This window comes from Plectrocnemia conspersa, unplaced genomic scaffold (genome assembly GCF_051122295.1).
Source record: "Plectrocnemia conspersa isolate PC_06_02 unplaced genomic scaffold, ASM5112229v1 ptg000011l, whole genome shotgun sequence".
Taxonomy (NCBI): Eukaryota; Metazoa; Arthropoda; class Insecta; order Trichoptera; family Polycentropodidae; genus Plectrocnemia; species Plectrocnemia conspersa.
Window position 1 is genome coordinate 14131305 of NW_028277175.1, and position 26815 is coordinate 14158119.

The 26815-nt window shown below is 32.0% G+C and overlaps 2 protein-coding genes across 2 annotated transcripts; both read right to left on the reverse strand.

Annotated features, from left to right (window-relative positions):
• Positions 1–13463: 13463 nt before the first annotated feature.
• On the reverse strand, positions 13464–17625 carry LOC148229581 (meckelin). Its single transcript, XM_088196871.1, has 17 exons — positions 17562–17625; positions 17230–17324; positions 17024–17172; positions 16788–16947; positions 16405–16538; positions 16158–16323; positions 15782–15937; positions 15589–15717; positions 15419–15527; positions 15096–15223; positions 14760–15025; positions 14600–14692; positions 14428–14540; positions 14098–14246; positions 13878–14023; positions 13704–13815; positions 13464–13640 (listed from the first exon to the last, which is right to left on the reverse strand). The coding sequence occupies exons 1-17, from the start codon at positions 17623–17625 to the stop codon at positions 13560–13562; spliced, it is 2250 nt and encodes a 749-aa protein (XP_088052997.1). The 3' UTR covers positions 13464–13559.
• Positions 17626–20830: 3205 nt separating this feature from the next.
• LOC148229582 (NHL repeat-containing protein 2) lies at positions 20831–25518 on the reverse strand. Its single transcript, XM_088197386.1, has 10 exons — positions 25267–25518; positions 25031–25197; positions 24806–24965; positions 24557–24741; positions 24346–24486; positions 24102–24276; positions 22784–22905; positions 22589–22709; positions 21839–22044; positions 20831–21769 (listed from the first exon to the last, which is right to left on the reverse strand). The coding sequence occupies exons 1-10, from the start codon at positions 25436–25438 to the stop codon at positions 20933–20935; spliced, it is 2286 nt and encodes a 761-aa protein (XP_088053512.1). The 5' UTR covers positions 25439–25518; the 3' UTR covers positions 20831–20932.
• Positions 25519–26815: the final 1297 nt, after the last annotated feature.

The following is a 26815-nucleotide window of genomic DNA, read 5'->3' on the forward strand; positions in this document are numbered from 1 at the left end:
AGATGGCTATGTAAAGAAATAGATAACATTTGAACATGGTTCTTATTTTATTACTACCGATTCCTATAACTTTCTGAATAGTCTTCGTACAGTGAAGAATTCGAGTAAAGCGTCGCATTGGTTTCCGTCGCGGTCTTATGGACTGCGCCTAACAAAATGGTTAACATAACTGCCAAGATTATGGCGGAGCGTAAATATTTTAAATTTATCGCAAGCCTCACTTACAAAACGACCAAAGCATCTCCCTTCCGAACAGTTAAACGGCCGTTAAGTTTGGGATAATACGGATGAATTTATTTCGGTAACGGGTCGTTGATGATTTAGCTTGTGCATCATAGATTTCGGTTTTAATTTAAAAAAAAAAAATACGATCCTCTCTACATCACATAATTTTAAAGACAGATAATAAAATGTACTTTTTAGAAATAATCCTAATTAATTAGTTTACTCTTTACGAATTTCCTTCACTATTAATGGGGCTTTAGCTAGGAATATATTATTATATATTATATTAACCCTTCATTCCTGACAATGTCAAAGACATTCTCAATGTCCTAAAGAGCCATTCCGGTATTTTTACGAATAATGAACATTTTTTAAACACATTTACCGCCTCACTGGTATGAAACATTAAATCATTTTAATTATTGCAGGGAGTCATTTAAAAATTTTACTTGGGGTTGATAGTAAGTTAATAGATTTATAGATTAAGACTAAAATTATATTTTTTTGACAATTATAATCAGAATTGCAGTTTTATGCCGCGATAAAATAAGCTATAACTAAATAGTTTAGCTGAAATTATGTACTTATTAAAGCATATCGTATTTCACATCTTATTTTTCTCAAGAATGTATGTAACATGCCAAAGTATTCCAGATACATTATTACATATTATTCTTAAAATAACCCTTTAAAAAACGCATGCCATCTAAAATAAAATCTAGCATCTTCGTTCTTTTTTTGTTAAAAAAATTTCAGCCATGGAAAAATTCCTCTCGTTTTTAGTTGATGTTGATCGACAACAAAGTTTCAAATAGGCTCTTTAATTACCCATTGAAATTTCGAGCTTAGCTCAAAATTGATATTTTCCAATTGTTTTAACAAAAAAATTAAAGCCCCTTCGGCTGTCAATAATAATCGTAAGACAATTTGCAATAACAGCTGTTGCTACTTTACAAAAACAATATTAAAAAAAATTTTTTGTACTATCAAAAAAGAAATAGTCCTAAATCGTTTAGCATTCTGCTGATTCCCATACGTAATTTATTTATATTGGAGCGGGTTGTTAGATCACCAAAGCAAAGATAAATCCGCCGGCCGGTTAGAATAATAGAAAATTGCAAAAAAAGTGTTGGTCATTCAAATTATTTCGATCTTCCGAGAAAGTATGCATATTTTCAAAGATCTGGCACATACACCTTCGGAAAGGTTTTTAACTGAGTGTCTTATTTTATTACTCAAGCAAAAATAAGGTGAGATTGAGTGTGAAACATTTATAAACAATTTTTGTTATTCAAAAAGTATGCATCGTTATAAAAAAGGCAGTGGTTTTAAACCTTTTAAAAATATTCATACAAATTTAATTTTATATATTAAAAATTACTTTATAAAATTTATTGATAAATGAGAATTTTATAAACTAGACATTTTTTCGAGAAGAAACACTACTCTACACCTATAAAATGTTTGCTAGTTATAATTTCGTCTAATTAAGAAGGACCTTAGAGGGTGCTTCGAAAATCTCCAACGCCTTGCGCCACGTAGCGATTTCCTGATAAACAACACTTTATATACAGAAGTTATTAATATATTTCACTTCAGGTGTTTGGTATGATTGCATTATGTTAAGTTATGCTAGGCTAGGTTAGGTATGGTGTGACGCAACTATAATATAAACTAAAGATGGTTCTGTGGCGACAGGTAACAATAAGGTTACAATTCCCGTACGATATATAAATAGACGGGACAGAAGCTCCAGAGAAGAGTCGCCCGATTACATTACGAGACTCGACTACTGGCTCCACTCACGCCCTCGCCGCTTCCGCCGACTACTTGCCGCAGCCCCGACTATGTGCCGCCATCGTCAGCCACCGTCGCCGCTGACAGTCGCCGCCGCCTACCACGCGGCCCAGGAAGCACCCGGCGCCGTCACGCACCCGTAGGGCTACGCCACTGCGACACCGAGTCACCCCAAACTGGTGACAACCCGACGTGAGCACGAGCTCCAGCACCAGACGACACGACCCCCACAGTTCATTGTCCTCTTATACGAAGACCCTATGTGAGTTCAAATAGAAGCGCATTTCGTAAAATGCGGTAGACGCGCAGACATCGCGGAACAGAAAATTGGTGCAAGAATGTCACTTAAAATTTATTTTCGCCATTCGCATCTTGACATTTTTCGGAAAATCTGGTGGCAGTAAGTGACGCATCAGTTGAGATTTTCCATCAAGATATGGCTATTATAAAAAAAGCGTTTTTAAGGGTAATGAAACGTTAATATGATGGCAGATTACTCTTGATTCCTGTTAGAAGAAACTGACTAAGTGGAATATAATAGAAAAAATACACTAAAACGCATTTTTAACTGATGTTTTTAATATGAACTAGCAAATATATTACTTACTACTTTTACTACATATTATCACAACTTTCATTAAACGCTTAGACAAAAACATTTCTATGTACCAATAACCGCTACATGTTTAATGCATGTCCATGCAAACAATAATTTGACTGTAACATCGAAACTTAATTTGATACATCATGACTTTGAATATATATGCTAAACTTAGTCCAAATCAGTCATCAAAATACTAGTTACAAAATCTTTTTTGGGCAGTGTATGAATGTTTAAGAAAAAACTTTAATTTATAGAATAATAATAATTGGCCTTACAGATTAAATTAGCAGTGGCTACTTATGTATAAATATTTACACAACACAACATATAGTTCGAAAGTCTGCTTGAAACGCTAATTTAACCACGACTCCAAGACACAAGTGCACAGTTTGAGCATATTCCCTGTATTGCACAAGTGGCTGTAAATCGTTCGCTGACGCACTCAGACCATTGACATGCACCGATATAGAGGAACACGAAGACGAGTGCGCGTGCCTCCTCGGGCGAGCAGTGGCGGCGCTCGCCCCCACCAAGATAAATAAGAATGGTAATTTCGCCAGTGGCGGAGGGGGCGGCGATAAAACTTGTTTTGGCGTTGTTCGCATACTCTCCGGCTCACAACAAAGCCGTAAACTAGGGATAAGCAAATATCCAAACCCCCCCACCACCGGAAAAACTTTACAACGATTTTATTCGTATGCAAAGTGTGCGCCAATTTGAGCGCCGGCTTCGGATTCGGGACACGTCTCCGGCCCTCGGTTCGAATCCGGCGTCGACGCTCTTTCAGCTCATTGAAAACGCGTTAAGGCGATATGACATAACCTCAAACTCGAATATACACTGCGATGTGGGTGGCGGGGGTAAACCGAACGTGATCGCGCCCGATGTGCGATATGCGATCCGACAAAGTGCTCGAGAACGGTATCAATTCATTTTAGATTTTTTCTACTCGTTATCCCATTCACGTGCCTGTATTTATACCTTCGCATATATGTAAGGGTTTTGGCGAAAATGTTTCCGTTATTTTCTCTTCTATGCCATATGGAAAAAGTGCTAAGGAAACATAATCCGTTATGTGCTGAACGGATAATCCGTAGTCGTGATATCGATTTCCGCAGCAGAATCGATTTTTTTTATTTATGCTATTTATAAAAACCAGCTTAAGCTCCACTGTGACATTTAGAGCTTGCAATCAATATAATATATTAGAGCGTATTTGTGACATTAATCAAATAGATTCCCAACACCAGATTAGATTAAAATTTTAAAGATTAAAATTTTCTAATATCACCAAAGAATAGCAAGATTTAACTTTTTTCTCTTTCTTTATCTTCAATCCTGCTCTATCTAAGGACAATTAACAGGCTTTCTAGAATGCTACTTTTCAAATCTTGTTGCAATATCCATGTTGTACACGTTTCAATCTTATAATACGGTTCCTATGTTTGGTAAGTTTTGCAGCTACCAAGTTACGATGCTTCTCGTCTAATATATTTAACATGATGAGAAGGGGGGGGAGAGGACAAATTCCCAGAGCCCATTATTTTTGAGAAGCCCGACTAAAATATATAATAAAAAAAATATATCTATAAAAAAAGTAAAAATCGACCTAAAATAATGAAACTGAAATAAACTACAGTTGTTTGAGATGTAAATGTGGCGACCACACAAATAGGTCCACATACAAAAAAGGGCAATTGTCTCATTGTTAATGACTGTAAACAAAAACGTTCATTCATTAACAATGAGACAAATACATAAGAAGGATTTCTTAACGACCACACAACACGAGTCGTTACAAAACTTTTTGTGACAAATCACCACATCGCAAATCCTTTCCGAAGAATTTGAAAGTCTGGACAAACAAAAAACTCGCTTTCGAAAATGCAACATCCAATTTCTCGAGTTCTACGAAGCGACTGCAGCGATTGGCTAGGAGATCGATGCACAATCGCGATTGGCCAGCAAGCGTGCAACCCCTAAAGGATATAAGCCCGGACTCCGATGAGGAGAGGGCAGACGGTTGGAGACTGCAGACGGTTGGAGGCACCATATGAGACGGTTGGAGACAGCAGAAAGCCAACGACGCATTGGTCGGAGACAGCATAGAGACGCAAACGATCCACCCAGCTAGAGAGAGAAGATTTACCAGCAGTCATCTGGAGGAACCAGTAACCGACAGACCAGAAGATCACTCCTGGAACTCCCGAACTACCAGCTGCTCGAAGAATCACACCTGACACTCGCCGCACGCATCCACAAGAGCCCGGGCATTATCTACGACCATCACACCTGCGCCACCTTCACCGCAGTCGGGTGAAACGTCACGCCGTAATTGTCCATAGTCGAATGTAAATATAACTTAATAAAAAGTCCATTTAGATTCACACAAGAGTCTCATTGGCCGCGAGGTCAACCACCCCTAGGGCTACGCCCCCTAAATATGTATTGATGTACTTCAGCTATAAATTTCTTAAGCCTTTTTTATACATACAAGAAATAAAAAGAGCGAAAACATTGCCTTCAAAAGCACCTACTTTCTAGGTACATTGACAATAAACATTATTATTCAAAGGGACAATTTGTAGTTTTTGACCCGGCTCCGTTTGTGTTGAAATTTGTTTACACATTATTGTTGACTTTATTGCTTTTTGAACATTTAAAAAATATTAGACATGAGAGGAAATATTCAACTAATGTAAATTAGTTGCAGTAAATTTATGTATTTGATCTGAATTTTCAGATCGGCCAGGTTGCTTAAATAATTGTAGTTTATAGAGACGGTTCTTATTTGTCTTCCAGTGATATATTGTTTCCCGTGACCGTTTCGTAACAAAAAAATATTCATTCAATGCACTGGAGAATCCTTGCTTGTTATTTATGGGGGAACCCTTTTTTCTAGTCGTAACGAGGGTCTTTGTGTGATCCCACTATTATCTAGTTTATTCTTATAGATGAACTTTTGGTCACAGATTTTAGCGCGAGTTTAAAAAAAAGAAATTGTACATAAAATTGCCGTTCAAATTAAAAAGGATTCAAAATATAATGCAATTGTTAAAGTCATCGACAAAATGATTGCTATAGCGTGAAAAATATTTAATACTTTTGCTGACATGGAAAATTAAGCTGAGCTACAGATTAAAAACAGATTTAGGAGTTCAAAATTCTGCAAACAGAATAGTCGAACATATAACCAAATAGTTGTAAAGAAAACTATTTTGTAAAATTGTTGAAAAAATTCAAACCTTTGTATTACATATGATCGACGATGAATCAACCATTTCTAGTAAATCTGTACTCGTTGTATTTTTAATGTAGAGGGTATCGAATTTAATCTAACTATATTTGTGAATTTGGGGAAATTGAAAGCTCAAGTTCAAAAACAATTCACGATGTTTTACTGAAAAAATTAACCTCTTGTGGAATAAAACATTAATACCTGAATGATACTTTAATTGGAATCTGTTCAGGTGGTGCCAGTATCAAGCTAGGGTGTAAATTAGGGGTGAGCACAAGAACAAAAAAGTATATATAATTCAATAAAAGTCATTACACAAGATAATCACTCAAAAATATTCGTTGACAAAAAATATTCAATATTTCACTGATCAAAGACATGCCAAAAAGAGTTATTTATTATTCCCAAGGACCTTGCAATTGAAATTATTTTCTGCACTGCATAGATATTTTTCAAAAATCAAAAAAATCTGAAAAGGTAACATGACTAACAAAAATTTATATTTTGTTTAATGCTTCTCAATCCAGCACACAAAATCGCACTTAAGCGAATCAATTAATTTTAAGAATAATCTCTGCTTTTGAGCAATTGAACGAAAATTTGGACTACACTGAAAGCCAAGCTAAGGTCATAATTAACTTTCGAGAAAATATAGTTAAAAATATATTGAATTTAATTTAGAATTTAAAACATAAAAATAATTTAAAGTTAACTAATAATAAAATATACGATCTATTTTAAAATTTTGAACCAACTACCTGGAAATTAGATAAAGCTGTCAATTCATAAAGAGCTGACGAAGAAAATATCAGGATTCTAAATGAAATATGATATCAGTACCATGAAGAAATAATGGAGCATGTTCACTTTTATTTTGTATTATAAACCATCATGCCAACCTTATTGAAAGCCTATGTTATTCCAAAAATGCTACAGAATAGTATTTTTCTTCCCGATTATATATATCTAAGTAACAAATCTGTTTACCTGTTTAATCGTTGAGTAATCCTCCCTGAAGCCAAATTGGTGAATAGGGCTGAGGTTTTCTTGCTTTAGTGTTCGTTTCAATCTTTGAATAAATATTTTTAATAAGATCGGGAGCAGGTTGATTGATCTGTAAGATTCTGGTTTGACGGTATGCTTTCCTGGTTTTGAAAACATTATAATTTTTACAACCTTTTATTGATCAGAGTAGTATGCTACTTTTAATATGGCATTAAATATAATATAAATATAATGAATTTCATACCTTTTTCTGGAAATTCCTTTTTTAATTTTTCTATAATTAGGTCATATCCTGATGCTTTTTTTGCTGTTTTTATTGCTTGAACTATAAACAATTTCATTTGTGGGCGTCTTATTTCAGTCTGGGAGTCTAAAATTTGTGGTTTAAAAATAGTTAAAAGATGTTTTCACTTTTTACCCAATTGCTCTCACTACTATAATTAGTGGGTGATGTATTTGAGGTGTCTTTGTGTTTTTTTACCGTATTCCAAAGCGAGTGGTCAGTTGTTTCCATTGAAAATAAACTTTCGAAGTATTTTTTTATAAAATAATTTGTTAATTCCTTAAGAGTTATGTTGATTTGTTTAATGGCTCGATTTTCTTTTCGTTTGCCTCCTGGAGCTCTTGTGATCTGCCATTGTTTACGATTTTTTCTTTTTTTCGATTTTCATTTGTTTTATTACAATCGGACATTTTTTTTTGTATGTATGGTCGCTAAGTTACAGAGTTGCTTGCAGCGCTACTCTATGTATATTTTCGTTTAAGTGTTTGATTGTAAGTGATACATCTTTTCTTGTTTTTAATTATATATCATTATACAAGCGGCAAATCTATTGATGCTGTGTAAAAGTTAACGTCGCTAATAACTGTACAATGTACTTCTTTCGGTTCTAACATCCCTATAAATAAAGCAGTGTAGCCTGGCGAATTCGATCAATATTGTTTAAGAGTTCGAAGCAAAATGTACAACTTAATCGTTCGACAAACACACTAATCTTATTTAGTTTAAAAATAAGACGGATACATATTTTTTTGTAACATCATTTATGCTTTCGCGTCTTATGCATATTTATATATTTAATTTGCTCATAATTTTAACGTAAAATATACAGTATTTTAAATTTTATAATAATAAAAACTTTACATAAATTTAGTTATGTAGCAGATGTAGACGTGATTGATCTTTTGGGTTTTCTCGCTTGGTGAGTAATCTGTGGCTGAACCAATCTTTGGCGGTTGGCACCAAAGCCTAAAGCTAGACCCTTTTCTCAGTTTGACTTATCCCTGCTGAGTAGTTTTACCTCTAATACTCTTGTAGATCAAGATGATAGACGACTCACATAAAGAAATTTATAAATATATTATAATATTTCATTCCTTATACCTTTTACTTTCAAATATTTCTTGCTTGCGTTTCATATTGCATTTTTTTTTACCTAACTATCAGTAATGTCGGTTTGCAGTATATTTTTAAATAAAAATATTGGAAAATTCAACTTGTTTCTATTAGTCTAGCATAAGCTTTTTTGCTTTAATAAATAAAAACATACTAATTAATATTGAAAGTTTTATTTAGTAAGTTTACCATTGTATCACATTTTTAGTTGTTATTTCGCGTTTATAATTATCATTTGAAATTATTGTTACAGATTACTTATTGATTTATGTTTGCACCCCTTTAACTAGTTTACATACTCTCTTATTGGTATGTTAATTAATACGCCACATACGTTCAGTAACATCTCTAAAATTGATTCATCATACTGAGTGGAATAATTACATATTCTCTCTGATAATTCTTGATCCTAGCAGTTCATGTTATATATGTACATACATATATTTGTAAAATTATGAATACTACTGCAAGTTTTTTTTTTTAGGAAATATTTTTTTTTAATATCCTACAGGAAAATTAAAATAACATTCCAATAAACATACAATATTTCAACCTACAGGCGTATTTATTTCACATGCTAATTTATAAGAGCTACCGATAGCAAAATTGGCGAACTGTGAAGTTTAAAAGCAGTTCTATTGTATTATTGCACATTATGTATGAATTCTTGCAACATTCTACGTTTGTGAATCTATAGCACAGAATGGTTAAAAAAAATTGAATAAATAATAAAATAAAGTTTAGCGTGTCGCCTATTATTTACCCGCCACGTTCACCGAGTGGACGATTTTCATGATTTTATGATCAGTATTTTTTTAAATAGGAATATCATACCCAAACAAACTATCCTGCGGGACTACAGCCGAAATAAAAAGTTCATTATTTAGCGAATCAGCATAGTTTAACATTTTAGGTATGAACGTATTATATGTATGAAATAATGAAGAGCTTTTTATATGGATCATGTATAAATAAAACCGTGTAGCCAAATGATGTCGAATGCTTTTTCTATGTCTAGCATTAATATGTTTATTTAGCCGTTTAAGCTAATGAACCATTGAATGCATTTAGCCAAAACCAAATAATTAATTTTTAATTTCAGTTTTATGCGCAATAAAATAATATTTTTAAATATTTTACTAAGCGAAGATAGTAACAACGAAATTTGATCTAAATGCTATCTTATTATCTGGGTTTTTTAACTGGATTAATTTAAACTGTTTTTCAGTTAGTGAAAAAATACCCAAATGAATAGCACGCTTTACATATTTTAGATCAGTAGTGAAAACCGTTAAAAGAAAAGTTATTCATTAAATTGTTATTTAATCTATATAGTTCAGGTGATTTTTATTCTTTATTTATTTACATAACTCAGAATTTAGTGGGTTTACATTAGCTGCCTGATTATATATTACTGATTTATCGTCTTTACAAATCACACGTTTGCGATTTTTTTATATACTTCGTCGAAAAGATACTGGCTAACATTTCACCTTTTTTAAATTGTTTTTTTCAGGCTTTAACTATTGAATATAAGAGTTTTTATTTATAAGCGATTGGGTTATTTTCTATAAGAATTTCGTGGTCTGATACAGTATTGTCTGTATTAATAATCGTTGAACTGTCTGAGGCCTAGTCTTACTTTTATGTAAAACAAAACTCTTCTTACCTTTTTCTCTCATAGTCTTAGGAAATATTTATCAGGCGCGTATGTTGAGATACATTCTCTTTCGCTCGCTCGCGTGTTAAGTGACGAGAGTGAGTGAGAAGAAATGGACGTGCGGAACGCATGTAACGCACGACCTTATTTCTCACTCACTTGCGTGTTAAATGACGAAAAAGAATGTGACGTTATTATTAAAATGGTGTATATTTTATTAATATTTTTTTAAGTAAATTTCGTCAACAAAAAATAAATATATTTCAATAAAATCCCTGTACATTTTATACCTGTCGCTATCAGGGCAATGGCATTCTATCTTATGAAATGTGCTGATCTGTCTTTGCACCTTAATACAATTATGTGCATCTGCATTTCTGAAATTGCATCGCGTTGACAGTACAAGGTCTTTGTTGTTAGTCTGGCGGGGGTCTGATTTTATTGAATGTAATAATTTATCTTTGTCAGCGAAATTTCAACTATATTTTGTCATTATACTTTGTACAGAATTGCGTTTCAAAAATCTGTTTTTGAAAATCTTTTTAGTTCGTATAGTGTTGTTATTTTATAAGTTGGACCCCAAGAAACATATTATATTTTAATACAACCTATAGTATATTGCGTATCATTTTTTAACAAATATATCAGCCTTTAACAAAAAATACAGAAAATGCACAGTAACTATATTTATCTAAAATGCCAAAGTCCATCAAAGCTAAAACGCCTAAAATGGTCTAATCAACCATGATTAAATTGAATCAGTTATCATATAAGAAGGAGGGAAGAACCCTCAGCATCCACTGCGGCCCTTTGTAGCTCTAAATTGGTACAAAATTAAATTGTCTAATTCGGTTTTGCTAATTCCTAACCGCACTGTAGCGCAATGGATAATGGGCTAGGCGAATTTCCGCACGCTTATTGTTGTACAGAGCAGTTTCCAGTCTGCAACAGAGTTTGTGCAAAGCGGCGAATATATCTGGAACTACTGTTCTAGAGCGTGCCTCATTTCCCCTAAGCAAACACTACGTGTTTGCACACTGATATAATGAAACATGGACTCGTTTATTTCGACAGCCATGATCGTTTCGGCGAACGTATCCACAACTATATCGAAGGTGGATAATGTAAACGTTAAATCAAATTTTCTACCTAGTCCCAAAGCTTAAGAACAAAGTTACGACGGGGTGCTATAAAAGTTTGCCTTTTTAATGAGCTGACCTTCGACTGCTGTAAAGTACATTATGGTACAGCCACCAGAGGGGGGTGAAATGAAGCATACGACGTTTATACTCAAAACATGCAAGTTTATAATTTATGGTGGATGATAGCCATAAAGTGGACTCCTTGACTCCATTGCTTTAAATGTACCATAAAATTATATCAAAATCTTGGGGGGACACTAAACAGATTTTAACTTAACATCTACTTACACACATAAAAGACAATGTCTATCCCTAAACTCAAGAATGGTAAAATCGATGTATATGCTACATTGCAAGGTTTAATTTTATTATGTTACAATGTTATACAACTATTTGACACAATATCTTTTTAAAACGAATGTTACCAAATTTAATAACATGCTTATTGTCTCAAACTTATGCTTGCTTTAGAAAAAATATTGTTTTTTTATTTATTTGCTAAGAACAAGTATCTTTATAATCTGTAATTTTAATGTCGTTTAATTTTTCGTGGATTTTTTGATATTTTTGTATTAGAATATTTTTAATATATTTCCTCTAAATGTATAAAACAATAATCCATTTATTTTTTCTTATCAATAAATTTATTCATTTCAAATGAAATACATTATATGGACAAAAACTAAGCTACAAAATTCGAAATCCAAGAGTTCAACCCGACCTTTAAAAACGACTCGGGAGACTACGCTATCTATGGCATAAATCATACAAAAATACTTTGTTTCCTATAAAATTAAATTGAAATTTGATACGGGCGTAGGTGTAAGTCCAGCTACAAAATGTGCCAAAGGGAACCATGAGAAAAGCCCAAAAAGACGAATCGACAACTCAGGGTCTTCGGCCACACTTCTATTTACAGCAGCAATATCCTCGGCGGAACAGGCGCCACGATGATACATAAGCCTTACCCTATCTCCAACGGTGTCAGTCTCTTCAATTTTTTTACTACGTTGTGAGTTGTTCGCTCAGTATGACGATGAAATTTACCATAATCTTACACAGTTCATACAGAATTGTTATTTCTGTAGAACAATTTTAACGCGTTGAGCGATGATTTCGTAATTGTGTTGTTGCAAACTAGCATTTGCCACTTTGAACACGCGTGATTATTGACAGCTGTCTGATGCATGAAACTCGAATAGAATCACCCTCTACTTCACGAAAATCTCTAATACATTACTAATTTACAAATAAGTTAAATTTTAATGACACAAAATATACATATTAATACAATTGAAATTTAATTTTGCATAACCTTTCCTTCGTCGTGGGATTCAGAAACTCTCAACATACATTAAATAGTATATTATATACAAACGTGTACATATCTGTATACATATCATATGAGGAAAGTGACTGAAACTGTTCAAACTATTTATGTCATTACTTCTACAGCTAATATGCCGAATAATATTAAAATTGGATATTTAGCATTCGCGATGGGAATTCTTTCGTCTATCAATTACGCCCCGAAGCGGCGAAACTTTGCGGAATTCGTTTACCTTTGCCCACATCAACGAATCGTCCGACCCACAGACAATGGCGAGTTGAAAACACCTGCCCCCGGTGGATATGAGGGGCAGCGCACGTACGAGACCCTCACAATTAAGATAACACGAATTCCAGTAATTAATCCAACGCAGTAGTCCTGGGTGTATGTGTGAGAGTGAATATATGTAGATATATAATACTAAACACTCGTCGACAGTCTGTGTTTTTTTATTTTTATTTTTTGAAAACATGAAAATGTAATACGAGTATGTATGTACTTATAAAAGGCTAACGTTGTACCATGTACATACATACATACGTTTACGTTGATTAGTGGTTATGTTATTTCAATGCTAAAAGAAGTTGGGTAGATATATACAATATTAGATAAATGTACAACTAAGTATTTGGATAGTTGACAAATAATGTTAGGATTTATTATAATTTTCTATTAGGCTTCGTACATTTAAATATAGAAATTATTAAGTATTGTTCACATTTAATAAGTTCTTTGTTGCTATTTATATTTTCGTAAAATAATATAGTAATAAATTAACATTAAAATATATTTTTGCGCTGTAAAATCTTTGATAATCTGAAATCCACTGCTAGTTATTAACCTTCCATAAAATAAATAATAGAATTTTGCGTTTTTTAAAATGTGCAAAAGTATACTTTACTTTATATAATCATTAATATTTTATCTAAATTTTAATCTTAAACATTTTAGCAATATAATTACAATTCAAAGTGGATAATATTTCATATTTATTACAATAATTTTATTCAGAAAGTAATACAAATAAAACTAAGCAATAATATTATACATCATATATTTTATTTTTTTAAGGTCCAGTAAAAAATCTGAACTTATTCTTATGATAACTAGATTTATTTATATTATATGAAAATAAAATGCATTTAATCCAAAACATGTTAACTTATATAAGAAACCGTTCATCAACTAAAGTTTTCTTGGCCAAATTTTTCTTTCCGCCAAATCTTCTACATATTGAAATAAACTAAAAAAAAAATTAATTATGTAGAAATAAAACATATATTTTATAAAAAATAACGATATTTACCTTCCAAATTATAACGCAAACTAATGCTGCCAGAACATAATTACCAGTCAATATTTGAACTAAGCAAAATATATATAGATCAAACGTAGCGAGCGTCCATTCCTGACCATACCTGAAAAATATATATTTATCTTTAAATATCTTCATAATAAGTATTTTTATAAAAATACATACCAAATAGCTTTTTGGAAAGTCTGTGTATCGCCCAAAGTATTATAAAGCAACAATGTTTTATAATTCCCTTCGTTCATCAGTTCTATATCAAACAAACTTTCTATGTATCGCTTCTCTCTGACTTCATAATCTAAATCTTCTAATGCCTAAAATTTCATTATGGTTTTATTTAATTATATATATATACATAAATAAAATAAATACATATAAAAAGACTTACATGATCAAAAAACGCCGTCAAAAACTTATTCACTAAATTGGCAGCTTGAGCTCTGTGCTGAACGGCAGACTGTAACGGGGAAGCTGTAACACTTCCAGTGCTTCCATTTCCTTTTTTAGATGATTTAGCACTCGATCTTCTGAAGGTATCTATACATTAATTAAGCATGAATTATTTCTTGTTTTATATGATTTTGGTCTTTCTAATTAAATTCTTCAAACTGATTTGAGTCATTATCGTCGTAATAAGTTAACGTATTTACTATATTAAAACTATTACTTCAATCTACTTACAATTAAGTATTATTTAATTATCATAATTAAATACTACCTGAAACAGTAGAAGCATTAATTTGTGCCTGCTCGTTTCCAGAGTTTATATGATGCTGCCATTGCCATTGACTCTTTGATGTCATATGCATACTCAAACGTGTAAAATACATTCTAAAATAAATAACATCATTAAAAAATGACTAAATCTTTTCATAAATATGCTTACTGACCTGAATTCACTAGTACATCTCACATTAAAGCCTCGTACGGCCAACCCAGGCTGTAAGCCTCTAACATCTGTGTCACAAGATGCATATACACACCTAAACCAGTACTAACGTTATAATAATTCATATTCAGGATACCTCATAAATTGATATGATATTTAACCTTCCATGTAGATAATAACCGTGAAGATTCTGATCAAATATGAGCATAGAAACATTTGCAATTGAACAGACATCCATGAAATCCAACATAGAATTCTCTATGTATCGTTCATATATAAACACAGATATGAACAACTGTATAAAGTACAGTAATAAGAATATCAAGCTGCTTAAAGCAAACTGATATGTGGAAGACGATAATTGACCGGTTGGATTTTCTGGACTTATATCTAAGCCGACGGTGGTCCAAGATGAAGCTCCAAATATCTGATAAAGATTATATTTTTAATAAAATGTACATATGTATTACAAGCAAAATGTGTTAAAATATAAATACCTCTAATACAAAAATACATAATACAAGATGTATCGGTAGAGAAATTTTTCTTAAAGTTTGGATCTCGTTCCATTCATTTGCTACAAAATACGGTCTCCAGAATGATGGTTGCGATTCAAGCTGAGCTTCTGTATGTTTTGATTATAAATTTTAATTTTAGATATACAGTTTCATACAAAACATATAAATAAAAAGTGTAGAATGAATGTTGCTATCGATTTTCTCACAAAATTTATATTTTTTTATTAGAAAATAATCAAAATATTTATATTTAATTTTATAGCAATATTCATGCTTTGGAATATATAATATATTTAGCTCACTGGAATTTTTAGCATTGAGTTCATTTAACGAAACGTTCGGTTTTTCCCAATCGACAAAGCATATATCAACGTTTACTTGCTGCCAATTCACGGCTAACAATTCTATTATCTATAAATAATAATATAAAATAATGATTTATTTATTCTTATGAGACTAACAATAAAATTACCTTTAAAGAAAGTGCTACAATCAAATAATTCTGTATCATATATTCGTCTTTCTCGGAAGGCACAACCATGTATATCACTTTCTGTGTCTTATAAATTAGAAACGAGAATGTACTAGCTCCAAAAGCAACCTTAAATTATAATAAACGAATCAAATGGCAATTTATACAAAGTTGATTATATTTCAATACTCACTAGAAAGAAAATATTAGACAAATTTCCAGATACGAATATCAAAAATTGAATAATGGTAAAAACATCAATGCCTAGTTTACCGGAACGTCTTGAATGAGACCAACTTTGTAATATTGAATATAATACTACAAAAGCTGACAGAGAACCGATAGCTATCTAAAAAATATTGCATTATACTGATGGCAATAAAATTAATTAAATGCTGATATCTTGTGAGCCAAATGATTATATTTAGCTAAAACATTGCTTTTTTGTAGCTAGATTCTGCAGTGCAATTTTAAAATAATTGAAAGATAGTTGTATATATTATGTTATATACCATTAACAGTTCATAAGATATCGGCATGATAAAAGCATTCCGTATATTATTTTATACCTCCATTCCATTAATCATTGAACTATCTTCAAGTTCAAATTTCACTAAAAACTCCATATTTACATAAGCATCTGCTTTGATATCATTCTCGCTTTTTTCTCCGTAATGTATTATAAAGAATGGAGTGTATATTTTACTCCTCTCCCCTTTGCCTTTTTTTCTAATTCTATAATTAAACATAAAGGATCAAAAATATTGAATATAGTATAATTTATAAAATACATATATATTAAAACATGCAACATACCTAATCTTTATTTCAATATATTCAGCATAACGAAAATATTTCAAGTGGTCCTTTCCATTAAGATTCATTACACCGCTAGTTTTATCGAATATATAAAATCTTCTCACAAGTTGCCAGCTATTGATCTCACTATCCTAAAATTTTGTTCAATAAACACACAGTAGTGTGGAGTAAAAGTGCACATTACAGACAATTATTTGAAATGTAAGTAAAGTCTGAACTAAATCAATCTGCAAGGTGGTGTGATGAAGCGCCTTTAGAAGAATTTACATAAGTGATTTGTCTATGACTTTAAGGAATTAAAAATAAGAGGCCTTCCATTAGGACCTGTGTTTTTAATTTTTGTATATACATATGTATGTATTTCAATATATTAAGCTCACCTTATTGAAATCAATTAGTTCACCTTTCATTAAAATCGGCACCGAATGTAACTGTGTCACAGATTCTTTGTTGTCCACATCAGTAAATTTAACAAATGGTTCATAAAACGCAGTTTCAACTTGTGATAATAATTGTTGAATTCCAATTTTACATCTATGCCTAAAATTATACAAAAATAAATTATACATTTATATTAAAAATTTTATATTTAAATCAACTTGTATCATATATAAACCTATAATTGACTCCAAATCTCAATATTTCACTATTAACAAGCTTCCATATTGAAGGACACTGTAACAACCATTTTGATTTATCTTCAATTATACCAGAAAATTCTCCACTTGGTTTATATTGAGACGCTATTATATTAATATGATTGTTCTAAAAAATATTGTCGATTATAATCAAAAATTAATGTAATATTTGAAAATCAAATACCTCAGAATCGGTGTTAAGGTTGTATACAATTCCTATCTTTTTACGGAAAGTAACTGAATATGATTCGTCTTCGTCGTACATCAACGTCGGTATAACTAAAGAAAAATTATATTATAATAATTATACTGTAAACTATCAAATTCATAAATTTACTGCCAGTTAGACCTAGTGAGTTGTTAAGATATTATATTACATTTATACGCATGGCTATTTGTGCGATTGATTAGCAACAGATGATTTTTATACATATACTGTTAGTATTTTACCAAGTATCAGTTTTCAACAACATAAGGTCAAGCATCTGACTAAAGTATCACAAAATAAATTCTTACCGTGTCTTTTAGAGTTCCTCCATTTCTCACATGGTGATTTTTTTTCACTGTCGTATAATGACATCACGCATATATTTGCTGATAATTGACATGCAGTCATGTTTTTCAACTAAAAAACATTAATAGTGCCATTTAATATCATTAATCAATACATACATATTAATAAAAACTAAAGTAACTATATTGCCTGTATATACTAAAATATATTGAGAACAAATTGACTGATTTTTATATAGAATCATTGATTAAAACAGTGAATGATACAGCTGAAAGAACTGTAAAGTTGATGCAAGACTTCCATACTCGGATTACAGTAGAAGAGGAATAAAAACAATATTTGCTTTGTTGTGTACAAAAACACAGAGAGATATACCCCATTTGTAAAACGAACACTTTGAAACGTAAATATCCCTAGTAATTACTTTCTTTAAATGTAAAATGTTTATCAATTCATGATTTAAACATTACATTTGAAATTTTCCTTTACCAACTCAGTATTAATTCCTATTTTTTTAAACATGGAACATGTTTTTGCTCGCACCAACTGCCTTAAAAACGAAATAGCGACTCTACAAATCGTCACGACATATAGAAATAGTATCTGATTTATTACAAACACATGATTTATCAATTGGAAATCTACAAAAGCATGTTTCATGTTCAACAGTTTCATAAGTTAGTCGGTAAATAAATATCACATGGGGATCCAGGGGGGCGGAAGCCCAGGGAGAGGTGCTAAGTGCCGATTTTTTTTCTTTATCGTCAATTCGGCACAGGTTAACATTATTCTATGGAGCTGATATTTCACTAATGAGTATTTAGGGTCAAATAGAATAAATTTAGGCCTGATTAAGAGACACCGTAATAGACATGTATCATATTTTCTTTGATTATAATGCAGTTTACGACAGCATGTAAAAAGGAAAACTATACGAAGCAATGAAAGAATTCGGAATTCCATGTAAGTTCATCAACTTTATCAAATTAACAATGCAAAAATTGAAATGCCACGTCTGAACACAAAAATAATTCTCAGATAATTTTAAAACTTCCACCAACCAAGGCAAAACCCTTAAAAAGGTAATCCTGGATTCTAAAATAATTAGTGGAATAATGGGAACTATTTACACAGTCAATATTGACATCATAGGCCGCTTCAAAGTCGCAGCTGTGGAGACTTTCCATGAGCTATATCGTGCTGTGAAATTGATAGGACCGCATGTGAATACAAAGAAAACAATGTATATGTCGGTGACAAAAACTGGTTTAAATCAATGTTAACAATGTCTGCATTGATTAGGCTAAAGGTAAAAATTATATCCACCCAAGATTGCTAGGAGACTAATTTTAACACTTAAAAACTTCTATATCTAAAAAAATAAGTCAATATAAGACTGGTTCTGGCATAAGGATATGAACGTAGGCACTAAACACCAGTGGCTCTCAGAGACTGCAGGATTTCGAACGAATGATCCTGAGGATATATTCTGGACCTATTTTTGAGGACGGTACTTGTATCGTCATTACAACGAACATCGAACTATATGAGTTATATTAGAAGCTGGAAGTCTTCAAAAATCTCGTCGACTTGAATCCAGCAAAACGATTAACTTTATATAAGGCTAAAGTTAAGAGAAGCACGAGCAGAACATGACTGCGTTGGCTGGATGAAATAGTAAAGGATCTCTGACCGCTCGGTGTCAGTGACGCCTAGAATAAGGCTAAATGATCTTTGATGCAGTCTAGATGATGATGATGTTATATTAAAGAATATAAAGTCTACATTGGCTCTAGGTGAACCAGGTAACACTTAGCATAATAATAAATTACTTACAGAACACAAATATGCAGAAGTCACAAAATTGCGATCAATGAAAGCTGAATTGAACAATTCACCAAATCTGGTCTTCGGCTGATACACAGTAACGTTTCTCACAAATGTATTTGGAATACAAACATCATTCAATAAAGTGTTTTGCTTCTGATCGCAATCGCAATTGTTTGTATCAAATTTACACAATTGACAAAAAGTTCTATCCGAAGACGGAGAATATCCTGGAGAGCAGGTGACGCATTCGACGTATGGCAATATAGAACCGTTCTGGTGATTCGTAACTGAAATTAACATCTAAAATAATATCTTTGATTTTTTATTAAATATTAAAATTATTACTTACTAATTATTTGATTCTTTTTACACAAAGTACACGTTATCTTTCCGTTTGAAGATTTAAAACAGTTCCTCGGAACGCATGCAGTCATATCATTCGAACTGTATTCCGTTAATTTGCAACGCATGCATTGCTGTTTTGTTGAATTATTCTCTCTAGATATATATTTATTAGCACCATCACACGAGCATGATATGCCTTTAAAATATAAAAATATTATCTAAAAATAAATATATAAAATACGACTTGGTTACATTACCGTCATAGTTTTTTGTGAATCCAGGATCGCACGAGATACATTTGAACTGATCCATATCGAAGTATTGTGTTGTAGAGCAATTATTTGATGTTACATAAGGATAGATCTCTTGAATTGTATGCAGAGATTGAATATACACCAATATAACCAGCAGCGAATTAATTAGAATGTTTTTCAATATTTTATTTAGCATTTTAATAGTTTTATCTAAGAAATATGTGCTTATTTATTATATAACAAATATTGGTAAAAACATTAATACAATCAAAACACGACTGTTGTATACAACTCAAAGAGCAGGTGTGCCTTTTCACTTGTTTATATTATGTCATGGTTACCGTGGAAACGAAACTAAACCCATGAGTGTCTGCACGTTATTATAAGTTCCTGTATAATTATAGATGAAATAATAATAAGCTTCGATTTGATAAAAAGCTAACCTAACCGATGATAAACCGTACATGTAAAAATAATATAGCCTAACAACCACAACTCGTACATGTTGAAAATCAATAGAGCGTATAACGCAGTATAAAATATCTGAAAGATTTCTACAAATGTATTCATCGGTGCATTTCGATGGGTTTTATACATCCATTACTTTGGTAAATATTGCAAGTATGGCGACCATTTTAAGTTACTGATACTGATCTTACTTTAAATTACATGCAACTCTGCAATAAATTTTGTTTACTTTAAATATACTATATATTGATACACCTAATTATGATTCTAAATGTCAACTATTTCTTATCCTAATGTAAATAAACTTTCTTTATAACAGAATAAATCTACTTATTTAGGTGCTTTTTATCAAAACTTAAATTAAAATACAACCAAATTTTATACGAATTTTATTATGTTGATAAAAAAACATTTACATTGATAGTTAATAATAAAAAATAATATCAATCAATACAATCATATTATATAAAATTCATTCATTGCACATTAATATTTTTGGAAGCAACTTTCATATCTCCGTCAGACATAATTTTAACGTCTAGACTATAATTTTGTTCTTCCACAACCTCGTTAGAAGCTTCTAACTGACAATCAACGGCAAATCTCCTAATCGAACAAGTTTTACTCTCGCACAACGATAGAAAATATTCGATCCTGATCTTCCAACCGGAATCATCGTAGCTTTTATGATAGCCGGGTTTTCTGCGAATCTCTACCTTTCCCGGCAACTCCCTTCCATTACGTGCGCCTCCAACAAACTCCCAATCGTTGCTAATATCCAGCATATTTGTATTGAAGATTTTCACTAACCAACGTTGAGGAGCTCCTGGTGTCAAATCTAAATCTTTCTCGACTCTTTGTACATAACAATCGATATGCAGGATAATTCTACCACTTTCTTGATCAGAAATATTCAGTACATCAGGACATATAATCAAACTTCCATGACTAAAATCATCCTTTTTAATAATTTCAGTTTGAGATTCTTCAGGAAATTCAATATCAATCTTGTTACATTCTTTAGTGTTAATATCCAGTGTTAACAATTGATGATTGTTTGTATCGGCGATGATAATACTCTGAGTACCAGCAACCACGCATAATCCTCCTGGCTCGGAAAGAGTAATTTCAGAATCGGAAGTCGGATAGAAAGTTGTACAATCTGCACCCGGAGCAGAAGCAGATTTAATTTTGTGATTATAAGTATCAGCAACGAACAATGTTGATGATTTGGCATAGAAGCTCACGCCTAATGGATGTTGCAATTTTGCTGCATAACCTTTTCCGTCAGCATCGCCATAAGCAAATAAATTCTAAAAATAATACATATATAAAAATATCGATTAATGATGAAGAAGGAATAAATAATATATGTCACTTACACAAGGATTACGATCAGCTCCGACGAATGGAGAAATTTGTCCAGACTTTAAGTCTAAATGCCTTATTGATGAGCTCTCACTATCAGCTATGTACACAGCATCACCGTTTAAACTTAATCCTGAAGGTTGAGCTAAACTAGCAGAATTAGGATATCGATTATTACGATTCTCTTCACGTCCACTTCCGACTATCGGCATAACAGTGCCTAAAAGACATTTATAAATTAAAAACATAAACAATTTTAAAATCGAGTATCAATACAGTGGTACGATTTGTGTTTTCTTAAACCAATCTTTGTAAGGAACCTACTATACACTAGAACGATATATTACTAGTATTTTAGGAATATATAAATATAATATCAATTAATAGAATATGTTTATTGGTATTATCAATGGAAAATATAATTTATTTATAATACGTGATTCAATTTAAAAAGTATTAATCTTATCTTAAATATTTATAATCTACTCAATGTTGTTGTAATTTATAAATACAATTTAAAATCAACCCAATTATTGCTATAATGACTTTTGAGCAATTGACTAAATCAGACCCAACCTTTTATTTTTCCAAGACCAAAATTCGCATTGAAAGCTCAAAGATTAAAGACATCAATAAATTATCTCAAAACACGCAATCCCAAGAAAATATCAGCCAAAAAAATAAATGACCTTCAAAGAAAATATTGCTGATCTACAAGCAGGTCTTAAAAATTACAAAACAATATTCAAGTAACTTTTAATTACCTTCAGCATATGTTTTATACTTCCACCAAACTGTTGTATCAAGAAAAACAGCCCAAATTTGATGTGATCCAGCGGCTGCAACTAATAGCACTCTTCTTATTGCATCCAGTTCTGCACCAGCCTTTAAAATGTATGATCATCAATATTAATATATTTTTTAAAGATAATTAATATTATTTATGATTTAAATATTACTAAATCTATTTCATCATCAGCTGGTATAATCGGTTTTCTTATGGACATATCCATGTCAGCAGTTTTATATAATACAACATCCCAAGGAGATGAAAGAGATTGTTGGCAATATTTTTGTCCCCCTAAAACATATTTAAATAATTTATTAATTTTATATATGTATAAGTTACAGTGATTGTTCAGTGAAATCATGTCCGAATACATTTTCACGGGTAGATATATATTTTTATGACACCCGCCTTTGCATTAGATCAAGTTTGGTTTGGTTAATCCAATGTTTCCCAACCTTCTTTATGCCATGCTCCACCGCAGTCTTTTCAAAAGTCATATGCCCCACCGGCCTCTTTTTTAATTAAACAGTAGTTGGAATAGTTGATAATTGCCGACGTGTCTCATCTCTGAAGCGTGGTGCCCCACCTCTGAGGCGTGATGCCCCACCGGTGGGGCATACGCCCCGCCGTGGGAAACACTGGGTTAATCCGTTTAAGTAAGGTTTGGGCTTAATAGCAAATGAACGTTCGCAACTGTCACGGTGATTTTTTTCAATAAAGTTATATTTTCACTTGTATTATTTTTCAATAAAATTTTATTTCCACAACCAAAGATCAACTATCAAAGCGACTGTGTTTGACCTGTATACTTTAGTATAAATATATTATAATTTCACTAAGTTGGCCAGTTAAAATGTACCAAGCAATTGATTTATAATCTCACTCATCAATATCAGTGAATCTGTATTTATTTACTACCCGGATGATCCAGTACACGTATGTTCAGAATATTTTGTTCTTAATGTGTGATGTGTATCCCTACAACTATTTTTTCAACTAAATTCACTAGTGGCATACAGGATTTAACATGTGGCGTATTTTGTATCGTTAATCTCGGACCTGCTTTGATGGCAGCCCTAATATCCTCACTAACAACTCCTAAGCTCTACCCACCCTTATGTATATTCAATGATATTCAATGTCAAAATTTTCGGAACGAAATTTTTAGAGTTATGAATTCCCTGCTCATTGCATTACATATGTTTTTACTGCTCGCATGTCGCATTATGACCGAGTTGAAACACATAAAGCATAATACAGCTTAACCGAGATTATTTTATATCTACTGCCATTGTTGATTTAGGGCTAAAAATATCGAAACAAAAAATATCCCGTTACTAAATAACATCATTGATATGACTACCGTTGACAAACACCGAAAATGCCACCATTATTTTTATACAAATATATATACAAATAATAATGGCATCTATATGGACACCCTGATAGATACCGTCACTATTTGTATACATTTTATATCATATTACCTATGTCTCCAAATTCAGCTTGTATCCCAGTACCGGCTAAGATTTCTACTTTTCCTAAATCCAAAGAAACACGTCTCAAAACATGATTTCCAGTATCACAAACAACTAACGTGTTGCTATTTAGCCAACACACTCCTTGTGGATTATTAAATTTTGCTTCTTGAAAATCACCATCCTGTATGGACCACAAATAAATATAATTAAATATATAAATAATTATTTCGCTTATAAATAATTCACTTACTCGTAAATTAGCATCCATGCCTCCGATTATATGTGTAACTTTGTAAGACACGTCGACTAAGATAATTCTATTATTTCCAGAATCAGATATCGTCAACCAAGGTTCCATTTCTTTAAGTTTAGAAAATGGATTCAAGGAAACCTATAAATATTATTGATTAACATTAAAAATAATATCATTTGTATATTTCGCTTATAAGTAAAATATATACTTTTCCAGGAAATTTTAAGCTTTTAGGGTTATTTTTATCTTGAATGTTGATCAAAAATTCATTTTCAACAATGCGATTGAGCATTTCAATATTCCTGTAATGATTGATAGAAACTGCTACTGCTCTAAACAAATTTTCTCTATGTCCTTCTCCAGGAAAGACGAAAAGAGGCTTCCCGTCAGGACCTTTACAAATCAATATTAAATGTAAAAGTAATATTTTAAAATGTATATAAAAATAAACTATTACTTAGTAAAAGGAGCGTTGGCCAGCAATGAACGCCTAATCTAGTCCATAGTTTTGCTTCGGGATCGTTCAATACAGGATGTTTTATATTTAATCGTTGAATTGCATGAAGCACATTCATTGGTAAACGTTCAGCATCAAATTTGGCACTGTGTATTCCAACCTAAATGCAATAAAAATAATTTTAAAATTATATATACATAATTATGTATAAAATGCATGTCTTACAACAACGAGTCCATCTTCACTCGAATACAACTTTTCAAGATCGTGTAAATCAGGTAATATATGTTGACAATTAATACAGCAATATGTGAAAAAATCCAAAAGGGCAACTTTTCCGTTACAGTATGCCGCTAGTGATTGATCCTTTACGCCAGATATCCATTCGCCTTCTTTAAATTGATGTTATAAATGTTATTGATTAGTGTTAATCAATATTAGAAATATTGACGTCGACTTACTCTCATTTGGGTCAAAAACCGAAGTGAGCAATGTATTGCTGGTTAATTTCTTGATGTGTTTCAAGATAAGTTCGTCGTGTTCTTCCACTACAGCTGTCGCGAGTTGATCCAGCAATTCAGTCGTAACATGTGCTGTAAGATCCAAAAGGCTATCCTCCATTTCAAACGCCATTAAGTGCAAATGTCTTAGAGAATGGCTGCTACTGTCAAAGTACCGTCACTTTTTTGGTCGTAAGTCACGTATTTTTGACCATCCTATTCTGACAGCTCTAACGAATTAGCAACAAATAAATAAATTTTCGAAATGTTCTAGTTTATAAAGACACCATAATATTTTTTTTTTTACATTTAATACCAGAAATATATTTTTACTTTTTTTTTAAATATTTTATATATTCCCCTCTTTGATAAAAATACAATGGATTTGCAGATTTTCTTATATTTGTATGCAATATTTTAACGTTGTACCACTATCTCAGTCTTTATTCAGATTAAACTTTCAAATTTTATATAAATTTTATATTTCATACCATTTAATATTAAAAAGCCGGCTAAATGGCTTACAATTAATAATAGAGAGTGATTAAACTTCAGTTTCCAAAGTAAAAAAACAAATTTAAGGATATCTTTATATATTTTTTTTAATAATTGAACATTTAATGTATTTTATTAATTATGAAAAATAATATCAATTAAATGACTGCCTTTGGACCTTTTGCAGCAGCCGAACCTTTAGATGATTTTTTTGTTCATTTCGGGTGGTATCTCAAAAAAATTAATGACGTAATATCACATGATATTGGCTGTCAGTTGACGTCACCAAAACGTGAAATAATGTGACCTGAGAACCTTTCACACAAAATATCCAACGTTGCACCCGACGTGTAGCAAGTTGCGCCGTCTTGTTAAAACCACATGTCTTCCATATCAATATCTTCAATTTCGTGGTAAAATTAATCGGTTATCATGCGTCTATAGCGCTCACAACTGACTGTTACAGTCCGACCTGCATCGTTTTCATGAAACTAAAGTCCAATGACGCCACCTGATTAGAATCGCACCAAACAGTCACTTTTTGGGCAAGTAATGGAATCACATAAATCACATGAAGATTTTTTCGCCCCATATGAGTAAATTTTTCTTAAGAACATACCCAAAGAAGTGGAAATGTGCTTAATCAGAGAAAAAAACCTTTGAAAAGTAATCTTCAACTTCTTGCTGCTTTGCACAAAATCTGTGTAAATTCTTTGCAGTTCATGGTCTCTGGACTTCAGTTCTTGTGTTATCTGAATTTTATATGGGTGTAAGTGCAAGTCCAGGTGCAGAATGTGCCAAAGGGAGCCATAAGAAAAGCCCAAAAGCTGCGAACGCCGAAGAATCGTCAATTCCGTGTTTTCGGCACTAATATTCTCGGCTGAACGGGCGTCACTTCAATGCTTTCAGTATTTTTAAATGTTTCCACTACGTTGCGTTCTTTTCATAAATTTTGCTACACAGTTCGTACAGAATTGTAATTTCGAATTACTCGTACTCGAATTTATCGTGCAGA

Bases quoted from the DNA above. Each gene is read 5' to 3' on its own strand.
- LOC148229582 (XM_088197386.1), bottom strand. From the start codon at position 25,438: ATGGCGTTTGAAATGGAGGATAGCCTTTTGGATCTTACAGCACATGTT. The intron at 24,487-24,556 runs GTATATATTTTA...TAATATTTATAG, and splicing joins GCTTAAAATTTCCTGGAAAA to GTTTCCTTGAATCCATTTTC. The intron at 21,770-21,838 runs GTAAGTGACATA...TATTATTTTTAG, and splicing joins GAGCTGATCGTAATCCTTGT to AATTTATTTGCTTATGGCGA.
- LOC148229581 (XM_088196871.1), bottom strand. From the start codon at position 17,625: ATGTCATTATACGACAGTGAAAAAAAATCACCATGTGAGAAATGGAGG. The intron at 15,224-15,418 runs GTGAGCTAAATA...CAAAACATACAG, and splicing joins ACTCAATGCTAAAAATTCCA to AAGCTCAGCTTGAATCGCAA. The intron at 14,541-14,599 runs GTCAGTAAGCAT...TATTTATTTTAG, and splicing joins AGATGTACTAGTGAATTCAG to AATGTATTTTACACGTTTGA.